The 15,014-nt window shown below is 42.5% G+C and overlaps 1 protein-coding gene across 1 annotated transcript in view; it reads left to right on the top strand.

Moving 5' to 3' along the window:
- Positions 1 to 2,911, top strand: part of MBTPS2 (membrane bound transcription factor peptidase, site 2) — a 55,033-nt gene extending 52,122 nt beyond the window's left edge. Inside the window, exons 10-11 of the mRNA XM_004587813.3 lie at positions 340 to 415; positions 1,491 to 2,911. Of these exons, the coding sequence (XP_004587870.1) occupies positions 340 to 415; positions 1,491 to 1,713 (299 nt within the window). The 3' untranslated portion in view covers positions 1,714 to 2,911. The remainder of the gene's footprint in view (positions 1 to 339; positions 416 to 1,490) is intronic.
- Positions 2,912 to 15,014: the final 12,103 nt, after the last annotated feature.

Below are 15,014 nucleotides of genomic sequence, written 5' to 3'. Positions count from 1 at the left end.
AAATAAGTAAATCTTTTGAAAAAAAAAGTTGAAGTACATTGGTGTTCTGACACTTTTAAAGAGTAAGAACTCATGTTAAAGATTTGTAGTATTTTCTTTAAATCAGACTGTTTCTCATATGTGGTGGGTAGTCAGCTTTATCTTACCCTCAGTTTAAAATATAAGTACATATTAGGAGGTGAATTTTTTCATTCTACTACTTTTATTAGATGTTATAGAATAATTGTTTTTATATGTGAGATAGCCAGCCTGCATATGTTTATGAAGGACTTTCTTAACTTAATGGCTAGTCAAGTAAAATTCATAGTTTTTAATATTCTTTATTTATTTTTTTTTTAGTGAGCATCACCAGTTTCATCCCACGTTTCAACTTTCTAAGCATAGATCTGCCTGTGGTGTTGGAAACCTTTGTGAAGTATCCTTTCAATGTACAAAGAATATTTCAAAAGTATGTTGCTTAGAGCTTTATCAGTTTAATTTAAATAGAGCATTGCAAGTAAAAACCTTCTGAATATCACTTAGTTGCTAGCAACTTAAATAATGCTTTACAGTTGAAGAGATCAGACTACCTAGGAAGAAAGAAGTTAGAAGAGAAAGACTGATCACGCAGGGAGAAAAGTTAAGATGTAGAAGAAAAGGAACCCCGAATATAAACTAAAGCTTCAATTTACAGATTTAAAACCTTTCAGTAAGCGTGCAACTTAATGAAAGTTTTGCAAGAGTTATTCTCTTGTCACTTTTAAATATCTCAAATTTCTGTCTTTGATGAAATATGGCAAAATGAAATGGAAAACAGACATACAGTTACACCCCAACAAATTATATGATCAAGATTTTACCTTCTAGAGTTTGGACTTTTATAGTATGTAGTTAATAGTCTTACAGCTGATAGTAGACTGAAGTAGGGCTCAAGGGTCAGACTGTTCATTTTCCTGATTGTATTAGTCAGCTTTTTTGTTGTTTTTACTTAAATATCAGAGCTACTTTAGAAGGAAGGTTTATTTCATCTCACAGTTTACTTTCCAGTGGTCTCATTAGTGTGGCCTTTGAAAGATGCTGGCTGTGGTGGTGTGCACGCAGCCCGAGGATCACATGGGAAGCTAAAACCTCGCACTAGACCCAGGCATTGTAACACGTCAGGTGTCTACTTCCACCATGTCAGGGCCTCTTATTCCTTGGTCCTTCCACCTTCCGCTTCCTTGTTGTGTCGTTAAAGGACTAGAAAGGCTTAGTCTTCCTAAGAGTTCATTACAGATTGCCTTAGTTTATAAGTCATTGGCCTTTATTTTTCTAGTCAAGGTTTTTGAATCTTGACATAATATAAACTCATTTAGTTCAATCAGAGATTCTATCATGGAGGAAAAAGATTTTAAGAAAGTGGAGAAATCAGTGTAACATTGCTTTCAGTTGCAGTTACCTATCTCCTGATTCATGAAAATGTACTTTCCACTCGTTCCTCATCATCACGTCCTTAACCGATTGTAATCCAGGTACCTGATTTCTCTCTCTGGAGCTCTGGCTATTGTTAATGCAGTGCCCTGCTTCGCTTTGGATGGCCAGTGGATTTTAAACTCTTTCCTGGATGCCACTCTTACCTCAGTGATTGGAGACAATGACGTCAAAGACCTGATAGGATTTTTCATTTTGCTTGGTGGCAGTGTCCTTTTGGCTGCCAACGTGACTCTCGGCCTCTGGATGGTTACGGCACGGTAACATGTGTCCTCATCTAACCGAATCTCTGAGTTACAGTAAGATCCACCACCACTCAAGACCTTAGTTTGTATGAAATAGGAAGTGTTTCCTTAAAAGTACCAGGATACCCACACACTGTGGCGGGGGAGGAGGCAGAGCATAGGAAATGAGGCATAGTCCCCAACTACAGTCTGGTTTTAAAGACTGCAAATCCACATTTCACGTGGATGTGGAACATTTTCTAAGTAAGTGCAAAGTCAATCATGTAATAACATTTTGGGTAACTGCATATCATTGTACAGCCTAAAGGAGAACAGAATTAGGTGGAATTAATTAGGAGAAAAAGTTATTAGCAAAAGCCTGATTCATCACAATTTGTAGGAGTCCAGGCTGTGGCCAGGTTGAAATGGTGAGCATTTTCTTGGCCTATATCTCTTCTTCTTTGTCTTGTTTCAAAAAAAACCTTTTTTTTAATTTCACAGTGTATCATTTTGTATTCTGACAACCGAGGTCTGATTGTAATTAATAAAATTCTATAAAGGAATCTAGTGACAAGAAAGGGAAAATCTTTCTCAAGTGATGCCAAATACATAAACCCTAAGTAGCAGGGCCTGTGTGTGACAAGATGCGCTGTCTCTGAGGCAGCAGCAGCCTCGCCCCCCCCCCCCAAGGAGCCACAGCGCTCATGTGTGCACCTCTCAGCAGAGCCCTGTGTTCCTTCTGACAAATCCCAGGACCAACCACGAGATCTTTAGCAGTCCTGCTTTCTATTTCCCGTAGAGCTTTGAAGCTTGGAACTCTTCCAGGGTAGACATTTTCTCTTGTGCAATGAGGCCATCCGGGGCCTCACTGCCGGCTTCCTGTCTTTAAGAAGCAACACACTTCAGCCCTGAGCCATACTCTCCTCACCAGCGGCTCCCATGTTTCTCTGTCAGGTAATTAGACACTTGGTCCTTGTTTGCCATCTCTTCCCTAAAGCTACCTCTGTGGGTCCACGTAAGACTTGGTAGTATAGTGAGAAAGGTTACACACGAGTTCCAGTATGGATTGTCCAGAGCCTGGGAATGAACTCTTGAGCTGGATAGAGCTACTCCGGGTTCAAGGTTTTCTGTTGTTGAGACACGGCCCTAGGAAACTAGGGAAGTCAACTGCCCAGTGTGAAGCTGTTGGTCTTAGGGTTAGGGTCAGGGTCACAAGTATGCTGTTTGCTTGATGAAAAATACATACACAGTCATAAAGTAATAAAAGGCAATAATTCATTCACAGCCATGCAGCCAACTTCTTCAGTGAGATGTTATATGGAGTCACTTTCTCAGGCCATTCAGTTGCTCTTTAAGCACTAAAACAGTTTTTATCACTTTTAGAAATGTTTTGATTCTATTACAAATTTGTCTTAAAATGAAATTATATTGGACATCATTTCAACATTTTATTAATGACTCATCAACCTTATTTACTAAAACTGTGCAAATTGCCATTTTATCCAAGAAAACATTGCATTTATTCTGCTCTTAGTCAGTTGGGGTCAAAGTATATTAGTGTAGTAGTGATCGAACCTGTTCACGTAGTAGAGCGTGGGAAATTCTGTGAAATACCTAATTAATTCAATTACATGAACTAAGAAATTTACTAAGAAAATGGTATTATGTATGTGCAAGTCAATTTAAAAAACTGAGAATAGATTTTAACAAGCAAAAAAAAAAAAAAAAGATACTATCCCTTAACTTCTTTTTCTGAGCACAAAATCAAAATGTCTTTTGGTTTTAGCTATCCAACACCTTGGTCTTTGATGCATAGGGTAGGAACCACTCTGATAGCAAGCTGAGCATTCAGTACCAGTTGTATAGAAATAGCTTCGTTGTATAAGAAAGAGAATCTTACGTGTTGTCTCTTCAGCTCGCTGGTGGGCACATCTAGAGCAAGGACCTCATCAGATTTCTATTTGCTTCCCTGGCACAGTGCATGAGATGTCGTAAGTACTTAACAAATCTGGTTGAATGGATGATGACTAATGTTATTTATGGATTAGAAAAGCATGTTTCTATTTAAGTAAGCTGTAAAAAGTATTATTGAATAGTTACTGTAAATACACGTTAACATGAAAAACAAAAACTTAGAAGGTCTTTGTGTCCTTGGTGTGTTATCATCTTTATAGAAAGAATCCATCTGGTTTTCTATACAATTATTAGAAAAATGATTTCAAGAAATTGAAGAGAGCATTGTTTCTGTGCTGTCACTTTGTTCAACAGTAAAACTTTTTTCTGTGTTCCAACTCTGCATTGTTTACATTTTTAGGGATTTTTATTTTAAGTCACCCATCATCTGTAAAGAATGTATATATTCTTTTCAGCATCTCTGCTTGAAAAGATGTTCATTTAAACTTGACCTTTTGATAATCACCCTTACAGGTCATTGTGTCTGCCAACAGTGGACTGTACACATGTGCTTCATGGATAGGTGGCTCCCAGCCGTCACATTGTCCTAGGATATGTGTTGAATGTCTCCACAATGATGCACGGCTATCTTTTTCTATAAATCTTTTCAGTGTGTTGTAATTCACTCTTAAGCTTTAGTTTGAAGACATAATTGCCAGCATTTAATGTTTAGCAATAAAAGAATAAATGTGTACCAGCATTTTATGTTCATCAACATCTTAAGTGTTGTCTTTTTGAAACAAAATCAAGTTTGTGCTCATTTTCTATCAAAATTTTCCCCATTACATAAAGATCTGCTTTTGTTTTAAATCTTTGATTCTAAAAACAGCCTATAGTATTCATTGATATAATCTGTATGTGAAAGTTGTTGCAGACGTGAGAAATATGCTTTTTAAGTAAGCCTCTGGTACTCTTGCTGCAGTTCTGGAAGTGGCTGGTGTATGGGTGAAGGAAAAGAACTATCATGTTTTCTTCCATTAATGTCTGACAGAAGTCTTCTGTCACATAGTTCATGTTTTGAAGAATTCTTTAAAGTCTTGTAGCTGTGACATTTGGTTCCTCTTAACCTTTTGCCCTAGAACTGCCTCCCTTTTCCTTAGCGCCAGCCGCCCTCCCCCTCTGTCCCCATTCTGTCTCTTTATCTCTATTGCATTACTAAGGGCCAAATAAGCTGGGAATTGAGCCCAACTCCTCATTCACTGCTTCATTCCTCTCCTCCTCCTCTCATCCCATTATACTACAGTTACAAGCCACAAGATTAAATGACCGATTTTCTAAGCTATTTTAATAACTTTATTGAGATATAATTAAAACCGATAAAATTCATTCCTTTAAAGTATGCAATGTTTTTCTTTTCGTATCTATTCAAACCATAGTGTATATATACTTAGTATAATGTAACCTACCTATCATAAACAACTGGGAGGGAAAAAAATGTTTCAGTTATTTCTAGCCTGCTCACTACAAAATAAAAAAGCCATCTGAATAGTGTGATGGATAACTTCTTTCTGTTCTCATGATAAAAGTAGAAACGCACGTGCCAGCACATTGGCTCAGCTGGCTAATCCTCCAGCTCCAAGTACCACATCCCATGTGGGCACCAGTTCATGTCCCAGCTGCTCCACTTCCCATCCAGCTGCCTGTTTGTCACCTGGGAAACTAGAAACTCAGAAGGGTGGGATGGCACTTTGGTCTTGCTAAAAGCACCTTTTGGGCAAAAGGAAAGTATCTTTCACCCTTTTCTTATTCCAGCAGTGACCTGAGCTAACTCCCTACTAGCCTATCCATCACACAGGGCCTGCATCTGGATTTCCCACATGTGTGGCAGGGTCCCAGGTACTTGCCATCATCTACTGCCTCTCAGGCGCATAAGCAAGAAACTGGATCAGAAGCATGGCAGCCAATCACTCTGATATATAACACCTGCCCCTGGTGATATATTTTTAATTTTTTCCTGATCAGAGAGTTTTATATTCACAAATGTCATCTTTAAAATTTTTATGATTGGATTTTTTCAAGCCTTTAACTTTTTAGCCCACTTGTCATATCTTCTGACGTTACTGAAAAGTAGGGAGGGCCATAACCTTATGTTTTGTTTTCTGGAAGTGACTAAGCAGTTGTCCCAAAGGAGCTGGTTCTTGTTTTCGTACCGGCCAAGGGGAGACAGAAGTTTACATCCTCTGGAAAGAATAAATGCAACGAGTGTGTTAAGCTAACCAGGTAGACAAGAGCCTGTGTGTGTGAGTGGCTAAAGAAAAATGAGAATGTCTGTGTGATAGAAGCAAGCCTTGGAGGCAAACTAGTATTTACATATCCAAAGTCTTTCCATTGTTCAATTTGTGGTTGAGTAGGCCCCTGCCCTCCTAGCATCACAGGGGCCTGGAGTTGCAGCTGCCCTTCACCAAGGCAAATCTTCAAGTTCTGGGAGGGGTTCCACACCCAGAAAGCTGGCCAGCCAGCAATATTCCAGAAAAGGTGTAGGGGAAGGAAAAAGAAGGCCCATACTGGGGTCAGTGCTGTAACTCTGCAGGTAAACCCACTACATTGCTGGCATTGCATATGGGCACCAGAGTTCTGGCTGCTGCACTGCTAACGTGCAGCAAAGGTTAGCCCAAGTCCTTGGACCTTCGTACCTAACTTTAGAATGGCCCAGCCCCCGCTCTTACAGCTGTTTGGAAAGTGAACCAGTGGGTGGAAGCACGCTCTCTCTCTTTCAAATAAATAAACAAATGTAAAAGAAGACCCATACCCAACAGCCATTACAAATTCCACTCTGAATGAAGAGTAGCCGGCCAGTTCTTGCCTGAGATGCCTGGCTGCTCTCTCAGGTGTTCTCTATGCATTAGTTCTCTTGCTGAAGCTTTATTAGCACACTTACTGCACTCCCTGTCTCACACTTGAATTCTCGCACAGGAAGACAGGAACCGTGAGGAGTTACCAATCCCCGTAACATCCATGACGCCCAACATGGGTTCTGGAGGAGGCCCAGGGGTAAGTTCTGAGCACCCTCGTTCCCAGGATGGCTGCTTCCAGCCTTTCTCCTGCCTCGTCTAGTGGCCACCGGAGTCTCTCCATCAACAATTGATAGAGACATAGGCTGGCCGGCTTTCTTGTAGCCTAGACACCTTGTCTGTTGCCCTGCTCTGTCTCTTCCAGCCAAAGTCGGCCCATTTCATGCAGGACGACTCCTCTATAAGAGGCCAAGGCCATTTCTTCTTTTTCACACACTCTGCCCAGGGCATCTTGACCCTGCCTTGTTTGTCTGTCCACTACACCCTGTCCTTTGTCTCAAATGTTTGCAAGTGGGAGAAACGTCCAGGCTGTTTGCCAGCCAAGACGCAGCGGCTGGACTCAGCTGGCCTTCCCTACAGAAGAGTGTCCCATGCCCCATTTCCCTACCTCTTTGATTGCCACTTGGATGACATGGTTCATTTGAAATACTGTTTGGAATACCTGCAGGGCCATTGGTTCCAACTCCCTCCTAAAATATTCTAGACCAGCAAGAGTAGGCCTGCTAGCCCCTCTGCCTAATTATAGCAGTCTCTGCCCATGTGTTTGAGATCTTCCTGTTCTATAGTTGGGGCCACATTGGCCTTGTTAAGCTGATTGAACCCAGGGCTCTCCAATCACCACTGCCCTCCATTGTAGGTCCTAAGGCCTGAGAGGATGCGAGTCTGCAGTCCTGATGTACCTTCTGAAATGCCAATTGCTGAATGACCATGGGCATCATCTAAGTACTTTTGTCATGCAGTTGTAATTCTCTGAAAGTATTTGCAATTACATTTATGGGACTCTGTCTTAACCAAATGAGGCTGTCCAAGCCTGCTAAAATATTGGCCACCTTCAAATGGGCAGCCCAGGGATTGCCCGGCCATTTCTTAATTAGTTGGGAGAGCACCAGCTGGGAATGTTTTCCCACAAAAGGGAAACATCTACCCACACAAGGAGTCGGAGAACTCCTAAAAACCCAAGGCCCTGCCTCAAACCTGTGGTCTCTCCGTCTCTTCTTTCAAGAGGAAACCCTCTCCTGGGAGGTGCTTTTCCTGTCCGTCTTCCTTCCGTGTTCACCTGGCCACTTCACTCACAAAACTTCTCTGTCTGCAATCAATTCCTCATTTTTTATTTCTATGCTAAACTGAGGAAAGAACCCACTGAATTTGCTGGTAAAGAAAATGCGGTTGTTTCTATACCTAAATGTTCTGCCTTCCAGGCTTAGAAAATGCTGATGTCATGTGCTAATCGTTGCAGCATATTTGTCTGCTGTTGTAACTGACTTAAATAATGAGAATTTTGCGCGTTTTGGGGGAAGTGTCATGTGTTTTTCTGTTGCCAATATTGAGCATTGATTATGTGGGGGAATCGAGTCTTCAAGGAGTTTACGTGATTACCGTGATTCTCACTAGATCTGGCCCACAGCTTTGGTTAGTGTTCAGGTTAAGTTCATTCTCAGCTTATTTTTATTGCGGACAGTGCTTTCAAGTTAAAGATGTAAACTAAGTTCTCTGACTTTGGGGCTTCTCGACAGATCCCTGGAGAGGAGATCTTTGTTTGAGTTAAACTATGTAAAATGTAAGTTTATAAAATAGTTGTGCTTATCTAAAAGTCCAGTGTTCTATGCACTGGGTCACTCCCTGTTAACCTCCCTGTTAGGGTACATGGTCTAAGTTGTTCCTGTGCCCTAAAGCTTTTTTTTTTTTTTTTTTCTTACACCAGACTTGGCTTGTTGTGTGCCTTGTACTGGCCACGTGTTGGTGAGGGGTAATGGGGTGTGTGTTCTGTGTACGCCTACTCATTCTCCAGGCCTCACCAGGTCCTTGTGGGCACTGAAATGGGGAGGTGGCTGCTCTCCCCATAGCATCCCTGTGCTTTGTGCAACCGTCCTCATCACTTCCAGGCTCCCACGCCTCCTGGCGCAAAGGGTTAAAAACCTGACACCGGTGGTTGGGGTGGTGCACTCACTGGGGGCCTCCACCCTACCAGCCAGCAGGCATGATTAATTGGCAGGCGTGGTTAGGTGCCTGAGTGTGTCATCTGGCGATTGGGCCACAGCTGACACTGGCCCTAGCATGTACACTTGCTGTCAGATGTTTTCTCTTGGAAGGAGGGCTGGCAGGCTCAGTCAGGTTAACAGTGCATTGCCAGGCATTGCCAGACCAAAAGTATGAATCAATGGTGGCTCCAGCCGAAAGGCACAGGGAAATGACAGAAAAGAGACCAGACCCCAGGATGATGGAGTCACTGTTCTGTGGCCTGTCCTCAGTGCAAGGAGTCGCTTTTGCACTCTGTCGCAGACTTTTCTCATTATTGTTGTAGTGAGCAGCAAGTCTACGATTTGGGGAAGTGACTGCCCAAAGGGATACCTCACTGAAATTGCCTCTACTTTGAAAAGTAATTTTATTTACAGAGGGAGTCATTATTTATTTTTCTATTTGTTCAAAATTCAGTAACACAAGGAAGTGTGTATTTCATCCTTTGAAGGGATTAGAGCGTTTCAATCATTTCTTCGTCCCTTTGGATGCTCTCATTTGTATGTGTATGGAAATAGTGTTTTCTTTAGACAATGTGGAAAATATCCTTACCCATTATCTCTAGGTACTATTTTCATCAAGATGACAGAATTTTTAATTTTATTCATTTATTTATTTGTTTGTTTTTGTGTCATAGATTTTTTGAGCATTAATTTTGTAAGTTCTTAGTATTGATTTTTTTTTTAAAGTTACTTTTATTGGAAATTCAGATTTACAGAGAGAAAGATCTATCTGCTGATTTACTCCCCAAGTGGCTGCAAACAGCCGGAGCTGAGCCTATCCAGAGCCAGGAGCCAGGAGCCTTCTCCAGGTCTCCCACTCGGATGCAGGGTCCCAAGGCTTTGGGCCGTCCTTGACTGCTTTCCCAGGCCACAAGCAGGGAGCTGGATGGGAAGCAGGGCTGCCAGGATTAGAACCGGAGCCCATACGGGATGCCGGCACATGCAAGGCAAGGACTTTAGCCACTAGGCCAGCAATCCGGGTCTTAGAATGTGACTCTTACACATATGTTCCACTAAGATTTAAAAAAAGTTTTCTTTCTTTTGTCTTGATTTTACCATTATTTTTAAGCTGACAGATACATCTTTGGCACTACTAAGTATTACAAGTGTGGGTAGCAAAAGATTAAGCCAAAAAAGTTAGCAGAAGCCAACTATTAGAAAAAATTCAGGGACCAGTGCTGTGGCATAATAGGCTAAGCTTCTGCCTACAATGCCAGCATCCAGTATGGGCACCAGTTCACATCTCAGCTGCTCCATTTCCCATTCAGTTTCCTGTTTATGGGCTAGAAAAGCAGTGAAGGATAACCAAGTCCTTGGGCCCCTGTACCCACATGGAAATCCCAAATGAACCTCCTGGCTTTGGACTAGCTCAGCTGTGTCTGGCCGTTGCAGCCATTGTGGGAAGTGAACAAATGGAAAACTTCACTGTCTCTTGCTTGCTCTCTGTCTCTCTATTTCTTCACCTTTCAAAGAAAAAGAAAAGAAATCCTTAAAAAATTTTTAGTGTTAGGCTATCCAGTAATCTAAAAAAAAGCAGTTCATAAGGATATAAACTTAATTTAAAAGAATGAATTTTTACCATTTGCAACCAAATGGTCCCAACTAGAGACCATTATGCTTAATGAAATGAGCCAATCCTAAAAGGGCAGATATTACGTATTCTCTGATATAAGACAGCCTTCATGCAAAATACAAGGTATGTGCATACTATATATATGCTCAACTATTCGTCCAGAGGAACTGTTGGTGACTAGCATACTGAAAAGTAAAGATACGTTGCAGTATACACCTCTACTCCTGAATAAGATGGACTCCCAATGAAACTGCCAAATGTATCTTGACAATAGGATGCCGAACTTTCTACCATTGTCTATACCTACAATGTCATGATGCAATTAAATAGCAAAATGATGGACTTACATCTGTTGGTGAAGGACTATACTATTGTAGTAATATAAGTGAAATCAGTGTGTATGGGGGGTGGGGCAGGGAATCCCCGAGCCTATGTAACTGTTTCTTTAAAAATTCTTAAAAAGAGGTGGGGGGGGGAGGAATATGAACTGAAACTTCACCCCAAATGGAAAGTTATTGAGAATTTGAAGCAAGAGAATTCTGTAATCAGATTTGCATCTTGGGTCCACCACCTTGGATAAAGATGAGTGAGATATGGGATGAGAGGGAAGTGAGTGTAACAGCAAAGACCTAGCTTAAGAGATGATTTCAGTAATCTCTAGCAAGAGATGATGATGCCAGTCAGTGGGGTGGTGATGGGAGAAATGAAGAGGTCAGATCAGAATCCACCTTTCGTGCAAAGTGTGGATTAGGCTCAAGAAGGAGACAAGAAGACAAATGATGACAGTTCCATTCGCAACACTGGGGAATGCCAGAAAGGGAGCAGTTGGATTTGGAACTCTTAAGTTTGAATACCTGAAAGCCTGCCACGCAGAGATGGGAAGGAGACTCCTGTCTACAGAGCTGGGACTCAGTTGGAGGTCCTGGAAATGGGCTCGTGCACCACAGCTGTCCAACTGCAGCCGCAGAAGCAGATCAGTGTGCAGAGAACTTAGATGAAAAGAGAGGAGAAGGAGTCCAGGGTAAAGAGCTCAGGAACGCCAGCATTTGGGTGAGGCAAAAAGACTGAAAGGGAAATTGAAAAGGAGAATCCGACAATTAGGGAGAGAACCACAAGGAGGCGTCTGCTGTTAGAGAAAGGAGAGTATGTCAGGAAAAACAGAATATCGGCCCGGTTGTGGCTCAACCAGTTAATCCTCCCCTTGCAAGCGCCAGGATCCCATTTGGGACCTGGTTCATGTCCCAGCTGCTGCACTTCCCATCCAGCTCCCTGCTTGTGGCCTGGGAAAGCAGTAGAGAACGGCCATAAGCCTCGGGACCCTGCACCCATGTGGGAGACCCAGAAGAAGCTGTTGGTTTCTGGCTTCTGATCAGCTCAGCGCTGACCCATTGCAGCCATTTGGGGAGTGAAACAGAGGATGGAAGATTTTTCTGTCTCTTCTCTATAAATTTGCCTTTCCTATAAAAATAAATAAATGTTTGGGAAAGAAAAAAGGAATACCAAATAATATGAAGATGTTGCTGAAAGAACAGTAGAATGAGGACTGAAAACCATCCATGGGTTCTAGCGGCAGAGTTCACAGAGCATCCCTGGAGAGCTGGTCCAGTGCAGCTGGGGAAGTTGATCCAGCCCGGAGCAGGGGGAAGAGCCACGCGAGTTGTATGCAGGTAGACACTCCAAAAGCCAAAATGCCATCAAGTTTGGAAGGAGAGAGAGAGAGATGGTGAAGGCCGAAGGCACGAGTTGCTGGAGCTGGTCAAGGAAGGAGCTGGAATCCAGTGCCTAAGTAAAGTGGCAACCTTCAGCAAGACGGGTAGAGAGGAAACATTGATGTGGGCATAGTTGTCTGTAAGATTGATGAGATGTCCCTGTGGGTCTCCAGCAAGCATCATTTGAGTTCCAGCACACGGCTGCCAACAGAAGCCTGGCCAATGCCACTGCTAGATGAGAACTCCCAGCCAAGAGGTGCAGGAGCAAGCACAGGGTGCTCGGCTCTGGAGAAATAGTGCCAAATCCCGATTTTGAGAATGTTCTGTGTTTACCTAAACTCTCAGGAAACACAGGCTGAAGAATAGGTGTTGAAGGGATCCAGAATAAGCCATTGTGGCAATATACATATATATATAGTATATCATATATACATGTATATAGAGTTGAAATATATATGTATATATATTGAGCAGAAAATAGTAGTGCTCCCTTCCCCAGATCCCCTAAGAAAATCATTGGTCCCTTGCCGCTTTCCATCACCTACTAAGATGATGCACAAATGACCTTCATGAAGTTAATGGAAAGTATTTTGGGGAATTGTGTGTATATTTTGGGAAAAAGTATGTGTACCTTTTGAGAATTCTTCCCTTAAATAAACATGTCTTTTAATACCATTTTTTTACAAACTTTTTAAAGTCTCCTTGCATCACATTTGCTCCTGAATTCCCATGCTTACCTCTTGCATCATTAAATCTGTTTGTTTACCTGCTTAATTTGCATATTTCCAAGGAGAGAACCTCAACTAGTACAGAAGTTTTTCCTCCCTAACAAAGAGGCATGGCATTTGAAATTCTCGAATATTTCACAAAAAAAGTAATACAGCAAATGTAGAAAACCAGTGAAAGTTGCTGAATGTTGGTGCAGGGTACAAAGGAGTTCTTTCTGTTCTTTGGGAAACTTATTTGAAATTATTTCAAATACCTTTTTTTTTTTTTTTTTTTGGAAGAACTGGTTTTTCCATGTGTGGATCATCTCTGCTCTGTTTTGTTTTTTTTCATTTTCTAGTTCTGCTTTCTTTTTTAAAAAGATATATTTATTTTTTATTAGAAAGTGATATATACAGAGAAGGAGATATAGAGAAAAAGATCTTCTGACCATTGATTCACTCCCCAAGTGGCTGCAATGGCTGAAGCTGTGTCAATCTGAAGCCAGGAGCCAGGAGCCTCTTCTGGGTCTGCCACACAGATGCAGGGTCTCAAAGCTTTGGGCCGTCCTCGACTGCTTTCCCAGGACACAAGCAGGGAGCTGGATGGGAAGTGGAGCTACCAGATTGAAACCAGCGCCCTTATGGGATCCCGGCACATGCAAGGCAAGGACTTTAACCACTAGGCTACCACGCCGAGCCCTGTTCTGTTTTCAAAGTTGACACCTTTTTGTTTTACTAATTCCTATGAGTAGAGAGGATGAGGAGTTTGAAAGAGCTGCTTCTTAGGTTTGGGCAAATTATATCTCTGTCCTATTTCTTCCTATGTAGATGAGAATAACCTCTTCAGACATTTGCTACATAAGCAGAGATGAGCATACAGTGGGTATTCAGTAAATATTAGTCCTGATCCTTCCATGATCAGTTCAAGTCCAATTTCTCTCAAGAGAATGTTCCCTCACCACCTCCATGATGACTACATATTTTGTGTCACACAATACACTTAGCTAAATGCCTTTCTCTTTATTTTAATTCCCCACAGTTACCTTACCAGTGATCATTTTCTATTTCTAAGATTTATTTATGTTGGCTCTTCTCCTTCCGGCCCCCCTCCCCCAACCACTTCCTCCCCGTTCCTCCTCGCTTTCCCACCACCTCCATCCCGTTCCTGTCCCGCTGGAATAAACGTCCTAAGATACCTTAAAAAAAAAAAAAAAGAAAAAGAAAAAAAAAGATTTTTTATTTTGGGTCCAGCGCTGTAGCCTAGCAGCTAAATTCCTTGCCTTGCCCACACTGAGATCCTATATGGGCACCAGTTCTAATCCCAGCAGTCCTACTTCACATCCAGCTCCCTGCTTGTGGCCTGGAAAAGCAATCAAGGACAGCCCAAAGCCTTGGACCCTGGACCTGTGTGGGAGACCTGGAGGAAGCTCCATGCTCCTGACTTTGGATCGGCTCAGCTCCAGCTCTTGTGCCCTTTTGGGGAGTGAACCAATGGGCAGAAGATCTTCCTCTCTGTCTCCCCTCCTTTCTATAAATCTGACTTTCCAATTAAAATATATCTTTAAAAATATATATATTTGGGGCCCGGCGGTGTGGCCTAACGGCTAAAGTCCTTGCCTTGCATGTGCCGGCATCCCATATGGGCTCCGGTTCTAATTCCTGGCAGCCCTGCTTCCCATCCAGCTCCCTGCTTGTAGCCTGGGAAAGCAGTCGAGGACGGCCCAAAGCCTTGGGACCCTGCACCCGTGTGGGAGACCTGGAGGAGGTTCCTGGTTCCCGGCTTCAGATTGGCATAGCACCGGCCATTGCGGCTCACTTGGGGAGTGAATCATCGGACGGAAGATTTTCCTCTCTGTCTCTCCTCCTCTCTGTATATCTGGCTCTAATAAAATGAATAAATCTTTTTTTTTTTTTTTTAATTTTTTTTTTTAAAGATTTATTTTTATTACAAAGTCAGATATACAGAGAGAGGAGGAGAGACAGAGAGGAAGATCTTCCGTCCGATGATTCACTCCCCAAGTGAGCCGCAACGGGCCGGTACGCGCCAATCCGATGCCGGGAACCAGGAACCTCTTCCAGGTCTCCCACGCGGGTGCAGTGTCCCAATGCACTGGGCCGTCCTCTACTGCCTTCCCAGGCCACAAGCAGGGAGCTGGATGGGAAGTGGAGCTGCCGGGACTAGAACCGGCGCCCATATGGGATTCCGGGGCGTTGAAGGCGAGGACTTTAGCCGCTAGGCCACGCCGCCGGGCCCCTGAATAAATCTTTAAAAAAAAAAAAAATATATATATATATATATATATATATTTTTTTTTTTTTTTTTTACTTGAGAGGCATAGTTAGAGAAAAAGAAACCGAGGGATCTTCTAT

Source organism: Ochotona princeps, chromosome X (assembly GCF_030435755.1).
Source record: "Ochotona princeps isolate mOchPri1 chromosome X, mOchPri1.hap1, whole genome shotgun sequence".
Lineage (NCBI taxonomy): Eukaryota > Metazoa > Chordata > Mammalia > Lagomorpha > Ochotonidae > Ochotona > Ochotona princeps.
Note: the sequence above shows the minus strand (reverse complement) of the source record. Positions and strands in the feature narration are given on the sequence as shown.